Consider the following 15,279-nt stretch of genomic DNA (forward strand, 5'->3'; position numbering starts at 1 on the left):
TAACAGATTGACCACATGTGTCTCCTGCTCGGTACCGTGTAGAAGTGCACTGACGTGCAGAAAACAGAAGCTGTAAATGTTAATATCTAATTAAACATGATTGATTTCCCATTTTTCCAACAGTGCATTCACCGGGATTTGGCTGCACGAAATATCTTACTGTCTGAGAACAACGTGGTGAAGATTTGTGATTTTGGACTTGCCAGAGACATTTACAAAGACCCAGATTACGTGCGCAAAGGAGATGTAAGTTGCATAAACCCGTGTTAGGTTTTTTTACTCATCTGTTTTGTATTTATAGCATCGCAAAAGGCTCCAAAGATTTTACATTTATCAAAAGCAAGAGAATCTAAACCTGACTTATCAGGAAACAAATGATCCAATCCAACTGAGTCAAGCTCTTGCCAGAGGTTTTTGCAGCTTTTACAAGGTCATTGGTGTTTGAGGTGAAAAGAGTCACCTGATCTCAATACTTGGTCTCAGGCCCGGCTGCCGCTCAAGTGGATGGCTCCTGAGGCTATTTTCGACAAGGTCTACACGACTCAGAGCGACGTCTGGTCCTTCGGGGTTCTCATGTGGGAAATCTTCTCTCTGGGTAAGAGTCACAGAATGCTTTTCTGCAGCATCATGTTCTGGTTCATGTTACCTGAAGCAGTTCCTTCTGTTAAATATGTTAGAAACTTTTTCTTGCTCTGTTTTAGACCAGAACACAAACAGGCGTTGCTGTAAGGGAAAGAAAAAGCTAAATGATGGTTAAGATGCGTTATGTACAGGTTTTACACTACATTGTGTTCCTTGTAGTATGGATGCAGATTATGGATTTCTCTTTATTAACACTACATTACAGCTTTTTTGTCTTTATAAAATACATAAATATTAAAGAAAACTTTGTAAATCTAAAATTATTAAGCCAGCTTAAGTCACTCAGGGTTTAACAGATGTTTTGAACTTTAGGGATAAGTTTGTCTTTGAGGTGCAGGAGGCCTCGGTGACCATCTCCACATTTTATAACACCTTTTAATCTTATGTAAGATCCACAAAGTGTTTTACAATCTGTTTCTCATTTGCTCGCTCTCTCGCTCTCTCTCTCTCTCTCTGTCTCACACACACACACACACACACACACACACACACACACACACACACACACACACACACACACACCAATACAGCCCTTATTATTTTTATTGCACTTTATATTATTCGTTTCTCACATCCTGATGATCCTGTGCCTGGCTGAGCCTGAGAAAATCCAACGAATCCAGCAGAAAATAGAATCAGGAATCATGCCTTGATTGGTCTTCAATCTGTGGCTCAACACGCTTCAGAAAATACTGTTATAGGGACACAAGGGGACACAAGGGGATACGAGGCGAAGGGCAGAGTCAGATTTTTTGTCATATAGTTTACTTTGTGATATAATTCTTGACTGACAAAAATCACGCTCACATCACATAAACATCAGGGTGGACTGGACTGACTTAGAAAACAACAATTATTGGGAGCGTTGGACTCTAATTGTGTTTGATTTCACGGCTTTGTGAATAAAAATGGTATCAGCTTTGTTTTGTGGGAGGTTAGATCTGGTTGGTTTTGCTGAGAGAGTTTGATTGGGAGATATTTTCACTTACTGTTGAACACAAACACGCGTCGCTGCCACCTTTCATGCCAGAGTTTTAAAGACCAAGTTCACTTGTCTTTTCAACACATTTGCAGTGGCCTCTATAATAGCTGAATACCTCATGAGTCGTTCTCTATGGGGAAGAAAAAAATCTGGTGCTCCTGTTTTAGAAACTAGTTGTGAGCCAGGGGAGAAAGTAGCAGAACGCAACAGAATTTGGAGTCTCATTTCCTGATATTCTGACATCTTTTCTGATTGGATAACAGCAACGCGACTCTACCGACTCCGTTCACTCTGTTAATGTTTTATCTCCATCGATAACACAAGCCTGAAGGAGTTCTGCCATTTTGAGGAGTTGCTAATGCTAACGGTTAGCTTCTACCAGCTGAGACAGGCTCTGCTGTCTCCTGGACACTAAACTAACAACAGCCTTCCCTGTCATGGGTGAAGATGGTTGAGTTAATGGATGCTAAGCTTAGCAATGTGACGTAAATCTGACAGGCTCTTCCAATCTGAGTGCTTCCCCTCGGGTAGAAGAGCCTTTTCACATTTATCCTGCATGTTAAACTCAAAGTGAACATTCCAATTTCAAAAACAAGTAAAGTAAAAAATATCAGTGAAATTGGTCTTTAAATAAGTGTCATACCTTGAAAAACTCAAGTGATTTCTAAATGTTTGAATTAGAAATTCAGTTATTTATTTTGTTTTGGAAGAAAATGTCTTTACCTTCACTTGGCTAGTGATAGATCTGGGACATTTGTTGGACGCTCTTGTTAAGGACAGTGATTTTCTGGAAAGTCTTCACTGTTTTAACCAGTCAGTGAAATCTTTCTTATGAGAGTTGGACCACCTTTATGAAGCAAGAATCCACATCCTGTTGCTTCTGTCCGGTCACTGACTGGTCCTGGTTCTGGAGGGTTTTTCCTATTAAAAGTGGGTTTTCCACTCCCTGGTCTCCCATCATAAGGCACTTGTTCAGAATAGAGGATTGCTTTGAGGTGAAGATTCGGTGCAGTTTGCAGGTTTATTTAGATAATTTATTATTAATGAACTTAAAATAATCAGATTACATAACAGTTGACTTCAAATCTGGACCAGTTTTGAATTGACTTTGAACTAGAACCTTGTTTTCATACTGTTCTTCAGGGTGACGTTCTTTTGTGCTGCACAAAAATTTAAATTGGCATCACAAATTAACTCAATGAAACACTAAGATTTGTTCTTTTTATTAGACCATTAGACTTGTTTTATGATACACACTCAGCAGTTTTTTCTCATAGATTTTCCCCTGAATGTTGTCTAGTGGAGGATGGTGGTTATTTTATCTCTAGGAAGTGTTTTATCACCAAAAGGACAGTTTGTGCAGGTTAGTTAATTAGAATCACCAAAAATATTTAAATATAATGAGATAAATAATTCAGAATACCTTAACACTTTTTTCTGTCTGAAATTATGTATTTAGGCACATATTTGGTCCTAATGTTAAACTGACATAAAGATAAAAACTTTGCATTTTCACTTTAAAACACTCAATCTTCATCTTCTGGTGCTATTTTTGATAGCTTATTTTAATAACTTCAATGTTTGTTCACTCACTCTGATTCAGATTAACTTTTTAAAACTCTAGCAGCTTCAAATAAATCCGAATAATTTGTTTAATGGAAACTTTAACTCTGAGTTCGGTTCAGCTCATTCTGTGTTTTTTCACACCAATTTTCACCTTTTAAAAACCTGAGTTCACATCAACTGCAGCTGGAAATCCGACCTGTGTGAACAGTAACTCCTGGAACTGAATGGTTTTTCCTACACAAATATCAGATTGGCTTTGTGAGATTTGGATTGCTACAAAAATGATTAATTATGTTGTTCAGGGGAATTTAAACAAACAAAAATAATACCTAATGTGTCGAAAAAATGTGAAAATAAGCGGAACATTGCTAAACCAACTATTTCAGTAGTATTAAGTAACAGTAAAACAGCAGATTTAATACTACATTTTTTCTTGTATTGTTTTCCCATGACGTTCACGAGGCTCTTCAGCTCTGCATTAAATCTTTATTCCCCACATTAATGGATCAAATGTAAATAAACTCAGCGGAGGTTCCCCTTTCGGCCGGTGAGGGATGAATTAGACAGATTTATGTCCCAGCTGAATGAGAATAACAGATATATATTTTACTGTACATGCAGAATGAACCAGATCTTCATCATCCAGCTGTTTCTAATCTGAACTCCTTTATCACAAATTACATTTCAGCAATCGGGTAGTTTATCATGTGATTTTAAAGTTTTGCTTTAACTTTCATGAAAACATTCTTACTTTTCCACTCATTAAAGTTAAACTAAGTCATCATTAATGCCGTTACTCCCCGTTTTCCATATGTAGAGTCCCATACATTATTTTTTATTGCCTGTTTTGCTGTTTGCTCATCTCTGTAGTGTTGGAAAAGTGTGTCATGAACCACACTGGATGTTAGAATTTGGGGTCAAACCTGTTTGAGAAATACCACAGCTTATTGCCTCTGCGACAAACAATGTAGCTCTGTTTTAATCAATTCTACAGTTTTTGAGCTAAAATGTGATGTTATGATCACTGAGTGTTATTTCACACTCTGAATTCACCAACAGATTCCACATCTGTTGTCATTACAATGTAGAGTTAGTAGCTCTGTCTGACTCACAGAAGTCTTGCAAAGGGTCATCTGCTCCTCATTCTGCTCTTTCACCCAAACAGCACCCGTTTCAGTCTGCAAACATTTAAAATCGGCAATATGCACATACTATACAGAATTAAACCAGCCCATGTTTTTGTAAATTCCTGCTTTTTGTTTTTAAAGGTGTAGTTCACTGAAAAGCCCTTTTTTAATGATTATTTTCTGATTATAATTGGTCACTCCCGAGTTTTTCATGCTAGTTGAACATGAGAATAGCCTCCTACACCTACCTCTTGCAACTCTTAGCAACTTCATCACACAGCAGAAGCTCCTCCCGGCTTGTGCTATTTGTGGAGAGAAAACATCCTTGTTGCAAGTCAGTGGTAGAGTTGCTTTGCTGTTAGCCATTCTAAGGCTAAATAAATAAGATTTAAAAAACCTGCCGCTGGAAGCGCAGCTGTGATGTGTCAACTTTTAGGTCAAAGAAATGTTGCAGCGATATATTATTTTCCTTCGAGAAAGACTTACAAGGGATACATTCCTAATATAGACCACTGCAAATGTATTGAGTAAACAAGTAAACCATTCCTTTGAAGCTGCAAATTAACCAGTGACCTACAGTCTAAAGTCTGACCTTGTTCTTCATCCAGTAAGTTGCGCAGATCATTCAAAGAAAACAGCTAAACGCTTCACCCTGCTGCCATTCATGAGCATGTTCCTATGGCATAGTGCTGTTTGCTTTGTGTGTGTTCTGATGCTGAGAAGGAGCTGATAACAGGAAGAATGAAAACACTAAGTGAGCGTGAGACAGGCACAATGAAAGTGAACGTGTCTGTCTGAGTGAATGTGACATTTTGTGATATTGCGTAACATTTTTATTCGCTTTCGTTTTTATGTTTTTCACTATGTGTGATACAGTTGTCTTCCTCTTTCCTCCTCCAGGTGCCTCTCCTTATCCTGGTGTGCAGATTGATGAAGAGTTTTGCTGCAGACTAAAGGAGGGGACTAGGATGAGGGCACCAGATTACGCTCCCACTGAAATGTGAGACTTTATTTATTTAAAACAGCAAATAAAAAGTTAAAACTCTGTTGCACACATGTTCAGCACTTCTAACTTTACTTGCTCTGCCCGTTTTCTATCATACGTCATTCCAAGCAGCTATATCTCACTGTTCATTTTCCTCATTGGAACTACAACAGATAAGGATCATGGGTGATCCTGCTCTGAAGGTTACAGGATGAAACATGCTGATTAGTGACACAAGCTTTGACTGGCAGTGATGTAGATGTACCTGAGCCTCCTGTGTGTCTAAAGGCCAAAACGAGTTTTCTGATTAGAAACTGGAGGACTCCGTGCCTGCTGCAGAACACAATCCTCTGCCTTACTATAGTTTCTGTCAGGCAAACCCTTGTAATCCATCTGAGTCTCAGTATGATGTGTGTGCATAATTTTGTGTTTGGTCCTAATATAAAGTGACCGACAGTTTTTGTTTATTTTGAAAGCAAAACAGTACCTTATGCTTAATTATATTTTATCAGAAAGTGCTGAATTTCCAAGTGTTTTGAGTGGCAAAACTGACATTTATGAGTTATGCAAAAGAAATGCTGATTGGGACTGATAAAACGTAACCCAGACTGTGGGTTTCAGTCAGTCAGTTCAGGCTATCTATGACGGAGCTGCCAGATCAAATACTTCACATTCTAATGGCAGAGAGGTCTGCCTTTCATTTAAAGCCCAGATAAACTCTGTCAAAATCAAACAGGGCGCGCATCTATGCACTCAAACCCAGTGGGGTGAACTCTTTTGATACCCTCTGCTGTTTATCTCAGGTGTGCTTAAGCCCAGGCTCTGACACCATGACCCTGATCCTGAACGTGGAATAGAAGGAGAATTAAAACCACATGAGGTTACTGGCAATGTCACTCACTTTTTTTTTTGGCTCAGCAGCCATGAATTCATCTGGAATGTCATCTAGCCCCTGTTATTAAGATCCCCGGTTGTGATGCATCGTGGAGGAATTTAGCGGATGTTCTGCAGAGAGGGTGAGCACAATAAAAGGATGCTCATTTCCCATCCTGCCACACTTAAACCTCCATAATTTTAAGTCTTGTGCCGAATCCATATGCCATAGGTCTCTGTGACCATGTGGAGCTATGCTATTTATTCCCATTAAGGAGTAGAGAGGAAGTGTGATTAAAATGGCACGGTCATACAATGTGTCTACTTCCTGCTCGGTGGAATGTGTATGAGCCGTTGGAAGAAAAACCACCTGGACACGCTGTTCATTTAGATGGGAGCTGCAGCTGCTTGGCCTCTTTAAACAGAGTTTGACAGTTACATATGTCGAGGTGGTGTCTACAAACCAGGCTCTGATGATGCAAAGGGAATCAGAAAGGCTATTTTACTGACTGCTGCAGATGGATTGCAATCAGTGGCGTGCTGTGAATGTGATTGAAAAGAGCAGCGGTGGAGCTCTGTTTCTAATTTTCCACTAAAGAGAAGCGGTGCCTGCATTCACGTGAAGGTACTGAATCCTTCCACTTAGGTAGAGATGCTGACAGCCTGTCAGAAAGCTGACAGAGCTGCTTTTTTGTTTTTGAGGAATAGAGAATCTGAAAAGAAAACATGATGTAGAGGTGGAGCAGATGTGGTTTTTGAAGCAGGGGATGGGATGAAAGGGCCACCAATCCTGAGGTTGTTCTTCTCGTCCTGATGAAGCTCCCAATAAAGAAGGATTCTTTACTCGTAGATACCAGGCCATGCTGGACTGCTGGCAGGGCGAGCCGCAGCAGAGACCCACTTTCACAGAGTTGGTGGAGAGACTGGGGGATCTGCTTATGGCCAGCGTGCAACAGGTACAACACATTCAAAAACTCTAACGAAATTCTTAATTCCCACTCCAGAAGTAAACATGTTCCAGTTCTGCAAAACAATTATCAACAGTTTTAGTCAGAAACACTGATTGCATTCAGGAAGCAGAGATGAAGACCAGAGAGTGCAGGATGTAACTTGGAATAGAAGAACTGCAGTTTAAAACAACATCATCTGTCCCATAAGGAGCCACACTTACTCCAAAACATGTGCCGAACATGTGTAATCCTTATTTATGTAACGTTCGATATGAACGCTGTTCAGTGTCATTGTCCTGCTAAACTAGATCAACAATAAAATACGATATAACCCCTACTGCACACTGGAAGCAAAAGCGGCGTGGAACGGCAGCGAAATGGAACCCCTTCAAATAGAATCCATTATAGTCTATGGAGTGTCACAAACCAGCAGCGAAGCGGCAATTTTCAGACGCGTCCCAGAAGCGAGACGCCGCACTGCTAAAGTTTGGATCGGGTTCTATTTTTTTTCCATGAGCCACTTCTAGGAATGTGTCAGTTACTGCAGTTAACATAGGACTAGACAGGAAATCACACATGATTTCAGTGTAAAATCCCCAGTAATTTTCAAAATAAAAGTATTGCAGCAATGCAATTTCATGTATATGAAACTTACATGTGACCCAATGGTTTATTTACTCACAGCATCGTTCCAGAAGTGCAGCAGTGTGTTTTCATGGCTTTATTCCTGGAGGTGGAGAGGAAAACCCTCATATGACATCAAACAGCTACATAAAATGTGATTTCCTTATTTTTGGTTTGATGGCAAATTGCGTAAACAAACCGTAACCTTTGAAGTCCCAAGGGATCGTGTGATGTTGCGAGGAGGTTGCCGGAAATCTCGAGGGATTTTGTGCACTTGAGTGCTGTGATTGTCTCGAGTAAACCATTAAGCCGTCGTTCTGCACTGCTTTTGCTTTCAGTGTGCAGTAGGTGTAGGAAGACTAACCACTTTACTTTTAAAGGGGACATATGAGAAACTTATCTTTTGCATCCTTGTGTGCTGGAATGTGGATCTCTGCTTCTATACACACTCCAAATGAGAAATAAATTCATACATCCGTTCTCCATCAGTGTTGGGTTTTAGGAATTATGTACCTAAATCAAGCTGTTTCAAAAAGTCCCTGTATGTGATTTCACAAAGGGGAAAAGTAAATAGACCCACCTCTCACTTGCAAGAGTAGAGCTGCTGGAGGAACAGCAGCTCTACTATGGGCCCCTCCCAGATGGGTTGTGAAACTAGAGGATGGATGAGCATGGCCAGCTCCAGTTTGTTTTCTTAAAGTGACAGAGCCCTGAAACGGCTCATTTTGGAAGGTATTGAAAACGTCAAGAATAAAACTGTGAGGAATTTTATGCAAAGAACCGAATGAACATGGTTGGTATTGACCATAGAACTTACAGTAAGAGGCACATTTCCTATGATTTTCTTTCACTTTCTGCTTGAGAGGAAAGTTCCTGCAAATGAATGTAGATTTTCCAACATGTTAAATGAGATATAGACAATAGACTGCATTACATTCCTATAATAAATTATTTTAAATGAATCTGTAAAAGTGAGCTAATCAAAAAGCAATTCTAGTGCAGGAAGTCTGGCCGTGAACTGTGCCACTGCCTGATCCAACTTTATGAACTTTGGATTTATTGAGCATGACCGTAATTTCTTTGGCTGCTCGCCACCTTTAGATGGGTTTGTTTGCATTAGCATCTGTAACATCAGCCATGAATCTCACTGTTTTGTTGATTTAGGAGGGCAAACACTACATACCCATAAACACAGCCTTGCTGGTGAAGATGGGAGACCAGACTGCTGCGGTGGAGACAAGGGAGACACGCTCACGACCCGTTTCTCGCCGCGATTCAGGAGGCAATTGGTGAGAGATGGATGCAGCTGCACCAAATCTGCAGAGTGTATCTCCTCACTCAGGATACACCATTACATCTAAAGCTACCTTAAGTTTTTAATTCAAACAAACTTCAGCTCAGAATGAAAATTTATCTCATGTTTTGCCTCATGGCCAAACTCCTGCAGAAGCAGCTCTGCACAGAGCTGGTAGTTGTGTTGGCTTGGATCTGCTGCCTCCATGTTTGTGTTAGGAGGAGTAAATCATCTTTCACACACACACACACACACACACACACACACACACACACACACACACACACACACACACACACACACACACACACACACACACACAGTAAATCCTATGCCTGTTGCAGGCAAACAGAAAGAATTCAATAATTTTTCCATTCTGTGCTGAAAATGATCCAGAACAACTATTGTTCCTGTTGATCCCGGCCTTAGTTCAACAGAGGAGTGTTTAGCTCAGACCCAAGGACAATGAGAACTAGACTGGTGCTCGATAAGACACACACACACACACACACACACACACACACACACACACACACACACACACACACACACACACACACACACACACACACACACACACACACACACACACACACACACACACACTACTCCCAAGCTTTTGGTAATGTGGCTCTTATCAGGAAATTCCCCATAAAAACACAGAGCCAGCTTTAAGATTTAAGCTGCCTAAAATAATATTTGTGGAACTCACGGGTTTTCACAGCTCCTCAGAGTGTGTTTATAGAGGAGGCGCTGAGACGCAGAAGTGACAGCTACCTCTGAAGTTAAACTGAGCTTCTGTTTGAAAGTCCAAGTGTTGAATTGTAAAGCAAACAGTGTGTGTTTTCAGAGTACAATGTCATGGATGCTGCACATTGTTGGCTTAAGTGATTAACTTCCTGCAGCTCTGTTGCTGAACTCCACTCTGGTGAAATCAAAGGATTCCTTAAAACGATTTAAGGAGATCTCAAATAAGTTTTGAATTTTTGTTTAAGGAACATCAAGATCCGTCCTGCTAGCGTAAAAACCTTTGATGAGGTCACCATGGAGGAGGGGACAGATGAAAACCTTGAGGTGAGACATTCTGGCTATATCTGGATCAGAAACAGGCGCAATATGCTCAAACCGCTGTTGGGTCTAACTCAAGCAATGCATGTGTTTTAAGTTCTAATGAAACTTTTAGAAAGTTATCATTAAGCCCAAATCACACAGCAAGAAAATCATGCCAATTTTTGACCAACCCACCCCTCTCAAAAATCTGAAAGTCTTGCACGATTGCATGATAATTTTAAAGACAATCTTTTCAGATAATCCTACCTTGTGTGGTGTGTTAGGAGCGCTCTGCTCTGCTTGGATACAGATTGGGTTTGCTCTGATCATAAATTCAGGCTTTGAAACATGTTGGATTGTCTTGGTCTGATGTTGGGGGACAAACGAACGTGCTCGCCTCCGCCTCTATGTTTGTTTACATCAAAGTCACGGTTTATCTTGTGAAATTTTCCACCTGTGTGGGTAATGTTTGTGAATGAAACCAGTTTGTGTGTAGTGTGTTGTTTTTGCAGAATTGCTGCACACCACACACGCACATGCATGCATCTGGGACTTCAAGGTGTCACAGATCACCATGTGTGGTTTCTCATGATTTTAAAATCAGCCAGCTATTTAAAAATCCTGCTCTATGAACCGGGCTTAAAACATTAGCACAATAAGTGCTTTCTTGGTATCAAAATGTGTCTTTAAAATTCACAGACATATGTGAAATCTGTGGCACATAACTAGCAGAATTAGAAAATAGTGTTTTTACCCCCATTGACTTGCATTCAATTTTTCGTTCCGGGGACCCGTGGTCCGGAAGTCGATGGGCGTGGCTTAGGCTCTCTGTACAGAAAAGCTCCTCCAGGCATGAGTTATTTGTGAAGATAAAACTTCAGCTTTACTAGTCAGTGGTATAGAGTCGTAATGCTGTTATCCAATCCACGGTGAGATGTACAAATATCAGGAAATAAGACTCTAAATCTTGTTGTGTTGCTGCAGCAGACTTGTCCATGCTGATCCAAGCAATTATTGGCTTTTTTTGCCCAAAGTACGGCTTGTAATGCATTGATTCCTACCAGAGACCACTGAAAATGTATTGATTAAACGGGTTTCCCACACCTTTAATGAAAAACACTTTTAATGAGCACCTGAAAGAAATTGTAAGAAACTCTAATAGAGTTCATTTATGTCACAAACTCCTCCCGCTGACTTCATTCCAATCATTCCTGCCACCAACGTGGCGGCTGACGTCATCACGCCGACACTACTTAAGGAAGTGCCGGCGTTTCATTCATTGCTCAGTCATCGTTCTCACCAGACTTTGTTCCGAGTCTCCAGGCTTACCAGCCCTCTAAACCTTCCAAATAAACCTTCAGGAGATAACCACGCTGGTTATTCCCATCACTCCGCGTCTGGGCAACAGATCCTCTCAGTCACGCTTCAGATCTGCCAACGAACCTGACAATTTACAAATCATTTACAAAACACAGACAAATCTTGAATGTCAAATCACTTTTTTTCATACATTAAATACATAAAATGGTTTAAATTCTTTATCTTTTCATGTCTTCATCCTCCTCAGGGTCAGTCGGACAGCGGGATGGGCCTTTCCTCTGAAAACATGAAGACACTGATGCGGTTCGAATCGTTGGCAGGACGACCTCTGAGCATCATGGCTCTGGCGTACGTATACACTGCGCAGAAAACACTCCAAAGGCCCCGCAAAGCAGCACAAACACTCCAGAGATGAGACTACAAAGTACCTGCTGGGAAACCAACCCACTGTGCTGGAATGTAGACACTATAACCTTCACACACACACACATACAAACACACACAATGTTTCTTCTGCCTTAGTTTTCATCTTTTGTCTGAACGTGAGGCGCGACGGGGATGTGGGAGGTGGAAAAGCTTGACAGTGACTAACCTAAAAGCTGAAAACAAAAGCAGAGTGAAGTTTGGCTGGTTTCAAGAGAAAACACTAAAACTCTTTGTTTTCACCGAGGAGCATCCCGAATGAGAAACCTCCCAGTCTGAGGCAGCAAAAACACTCAAACCAGTGACGTAGAGAGACTCAGAAATCCTGCGGATTCTTTATGACTTTAAGATGTGGATTCTTGAAAACACTCAAAGCTGTTGGGAAGGAGGAAAATGTGAGACAGTATGTTCTCAATTTAGAGGATTTTCTATGAAAAAAATAGAGTCAAACGTGAGGAGGATGTCTGTAAATCTTTCTGGTATGAAAGCTTCTATCTGAAGCTTTACATGTTAGGTTTATAGCAGCTTGGTGGTATGGTAATTTAAAGGGTCAAAACTCTGAAATTAATAATTATCTTCACTGTTCTGCCTCGGCTGCACGAATGCACAATTTTCTGTGCAGCTGTAAATCACTTGGAGCTCAAATCTCAGTTCAGCTGAAAATGAAAGAGTCTAAACTTGAGAAAACAACAAAAACACTTATAAATTACTGAGACCTAACATGTAAACAACTGCTGGGAGAATAACATGAGACGTGCTCTCCGAAGCGCTGCAGTAAATTTACAGCTCGCCGAACCTACAGCCGTGCTCTCACGGGGTCTTTTAGATCTCAGAACTAACCGTGGAGGGCTCGTTATGGGCCTACTTGTCCCATCAAGGCCTCAGACTCAGACAAAGAATCAGGCCCAAGCCTCCAGAGAATGATCTTTGCTTCAAAGGGAGCACTTTCTCGCTGTGCAGCCACTCCATCACTGCCACTTTTAAAACTATAGAGGGTTTTACAAGGACCTCCCCTGCTGTAGCTGCTCTGAATAACGGTCCACCTGATGCTCCTCCAGCTTCAGCACTCCTCTGACTTCACTTATACATGTTTTAGGTTTAAATCCTGTTTTATACAAGAGGGTTGCCCAGATATAGCCTACACTGGTGATAAACGAATAATTTATTCTTAAAGAAAATCAATTTGACCCTGATCCTTTAAGTGTAGCTCCACTTTTCCTTTTGCACTGTACATGAGATCTTTTAAAATCTCGTTAACCAGGTAGTTTATTAATCCAGACTAAAATTCCAGTACAGCAGCCTGTCTTCCTCCTGCTGGGAACTGACCCTTTACCCCCCAGAGCGAAGCTCTGGAAACCCATGGCAACGCCCGACACAATAAGACTCAGTTACTCATATTCTGGGAATCTAATGAAGCAAAAAAAAAAAGCTTGGGATGATGGATAGAATCATGGGAAAGGGGGACAGTTTATGTGATTATTTGGCTTTATTAAAAAACGTTTTCAAAGGAAAATAACAGGCTTTTGTCATATTACAGAAACAACCTTTATTTTAAAAAATCCTAAACGTTTTCAATCCATGAGGAGCCAACTATGACTCTTTAGATAAATAAATATATTTTAAAAAATAGATATGTTGTTTTAAAGTGCAACAGTAATGACAAAATATTTAAATTATTCAGCTGAGAAATACACAGAGGATTTTTAGAATAAAGGATTTTATTTAATTTGTACTTATCAAAAACAAAATATTTATTATTATTATTATTATTATTATTATTATTATTATTATTATTATTATAGAACCAAACAGAATAGAATAAAATAGTCCTTTATTGTTTGTGGAAACCACTTTGCATTGACAATAGAGTTATAAATGTTACTGTCTTGTTCTGCATCCAGTGGTTACCTTTTTCATTTTTATTTTTTCATTTTACACTTTTTATCTAACGTCTTCATTTTTCTCCCATTTTCTATCATATCTTTCAATATATATTTTTATTGTTTTTGTTCTTGTGAAGCGCCTCATGCTTTTTATCTTGAGAGGAATTATGCAATAAATCGTTTCTTCTTCAAGTGAGGTAGAAAAACACGCCATCAACATGATTAAACATTGAAAACAGTACAAGGTGGTAGAAGACAGTTAAACACCTTATGTAGGAATATGTGTGCAGGTGGTTAATGTGCAGTATTATTGTTAGTATTGTTGTTTGTTTCCTATTGGACAATGTCATGTAATTCAGAATCAGTTTTTGGTGATTTTCAACTAAATATTCACCATTTTTAGTTTATTTGAAATCATCCCTGCACATTTTCATCTTAAACAGCCATGTTTAAGTCCTGTTCCTGTGTGTTTTCAGGATGAAGGCAGTGAGTAAGAGTAAAGAATCAGTGCTGAATGATGCAGAGAAGGACAAGTTTCCTCCCACTGTTCCACCTTTAGACTTCAGTCTGGATGACTCGGCTCTGGACGACAGCCTGGAGTGTCACAGCCCTCCACCTGACTACAACTACGTGGTGCGCTACTCCACCCCTCCAGTGTAAAACCTCCCGTCTTTGACAAACTGGTAGTGACAACCTTCAAAGCCTTGGTTTCCTCCTCCAAAAGATTCTCTGTAGAATCGCTTGAGAGGAAAACCTGAGATTTCCTCATGTTCTGTAACCAGAGCTAGTGTGATGCAAAAGGAAACCTGTGGACTGTTGATTCCTCCAGCTTTCATCGATGCTGCTGGCCCATTCCACCTTCACTGTGACACGTCAAACAGCTGAAAACAGGCTCAGGTATTTCTTTGATCTACTGTGAAACAGCTTCAGCACCGATCCGAAAACCCAGCAGGAAAAACGAGGGAAAGGTTACACCTCACAAGGGAAGGATCTTCATTATTTTAGACCCTCTTAAGGAAAAAAAAAACTATTAATTCAATAATACGAGCAAAAAGCAGAGTAAAAACTTTCAACATTTATTGTTAGAAGATGATTTTTTTTCTATCAGTGTTATTTTTTATAACAAACTCAGGTTTACCCAGAGGGAGATAAAAATGAGCTATTTTAATTTCTGTGGGTTTTAAATCACAGGATGATGAGGAAACAGGGTTCAGATTTAACAGCTTGACCATAAATTGCATCAAATGCAAACACAGACCACTCATGTTAGACTGGTGTCCAAATAAAAGGATTTTTTTTTGCTTCTTTTTGTTTTGTTTTTAGGTCAAACCTGAAGAACAACAGAGATTGTGTAGTAATTTGTATACAGAAGCAGTTAGAATACACATAAAATACTGATAGTTTATTCAAAAAGCACGTAAAAAATGTGTTTATATACCTATAACTACATCTGTTGTTACACTGTCACTTATTCACCTAGTCTAATCCTGTTTAAAAGCTAACCAAAGTATTTTTAGCATGGTTTTCCTGATTATAACTGTGTAAAACTGTGTTTTATTC

The 15,279-nt window shown here is 39.9% G+C and overlaps 1 protein-coding gene across 1 annotated transcript in view; it reads left to right on the forward strand.

The window, feature by feature from the left end:
• kdrl (kinase insert domain receptor like) overlaps positions 1-14,974 on the forward strand; it is a 48,256-nt gene extending 33,282 nt beyond the window's left edge. The window contains exons 23-30 of the mRNA XM_015948787.3: positions 124-246; positions 484-595; positions 5,218-5,317; positions 7,026-7,131; positions 8,914-9,038; positions 10,039-10,117; positions 11,661-11,761; positions 14,196-14,974. Of these exons, the coding sequence (XP_015804273.3) occupies positions 124-246; positions 484-595; positions 5,218-5,317; positions 7,026-7,131; positions 8,914-9,038; positions 10,039-10,117; positions 11,661-11,761; positions 14,196-14,379 (930 nt within the window). The 3' untranslated portion in view covers positions 14,380-14,974. The remainder of the gene's footprint in view (positions 1-123; positions 247-483; positions 596-5,217; positions 5,318-7,025; positions 7,132-8,913; positions 9,039-10,038; positions 10,118-11,660; positions 11,762-14,195) is intronic.
• The last annotated feature ends 305 nt before the right edge of the window (positions 14,975-15,279 follow it).

Source organism: Nothobranchius furzeri, chromosome 1, assembly GCF_043380555.1.
Source record: "Nothobranchius furzeri strain GRZ-AD chromosome 1, NfurGRZ-RIMD1, whole genome shotgun sequence".
Taxonomy (NCBI): domain Eukaryota; kingdom Metazoa; phylum Chordata; class Actinopteri; order Cyprinodontiformes; family Nothobranchiidae; genus Nothobranchius; species Nothobranchius furzeri.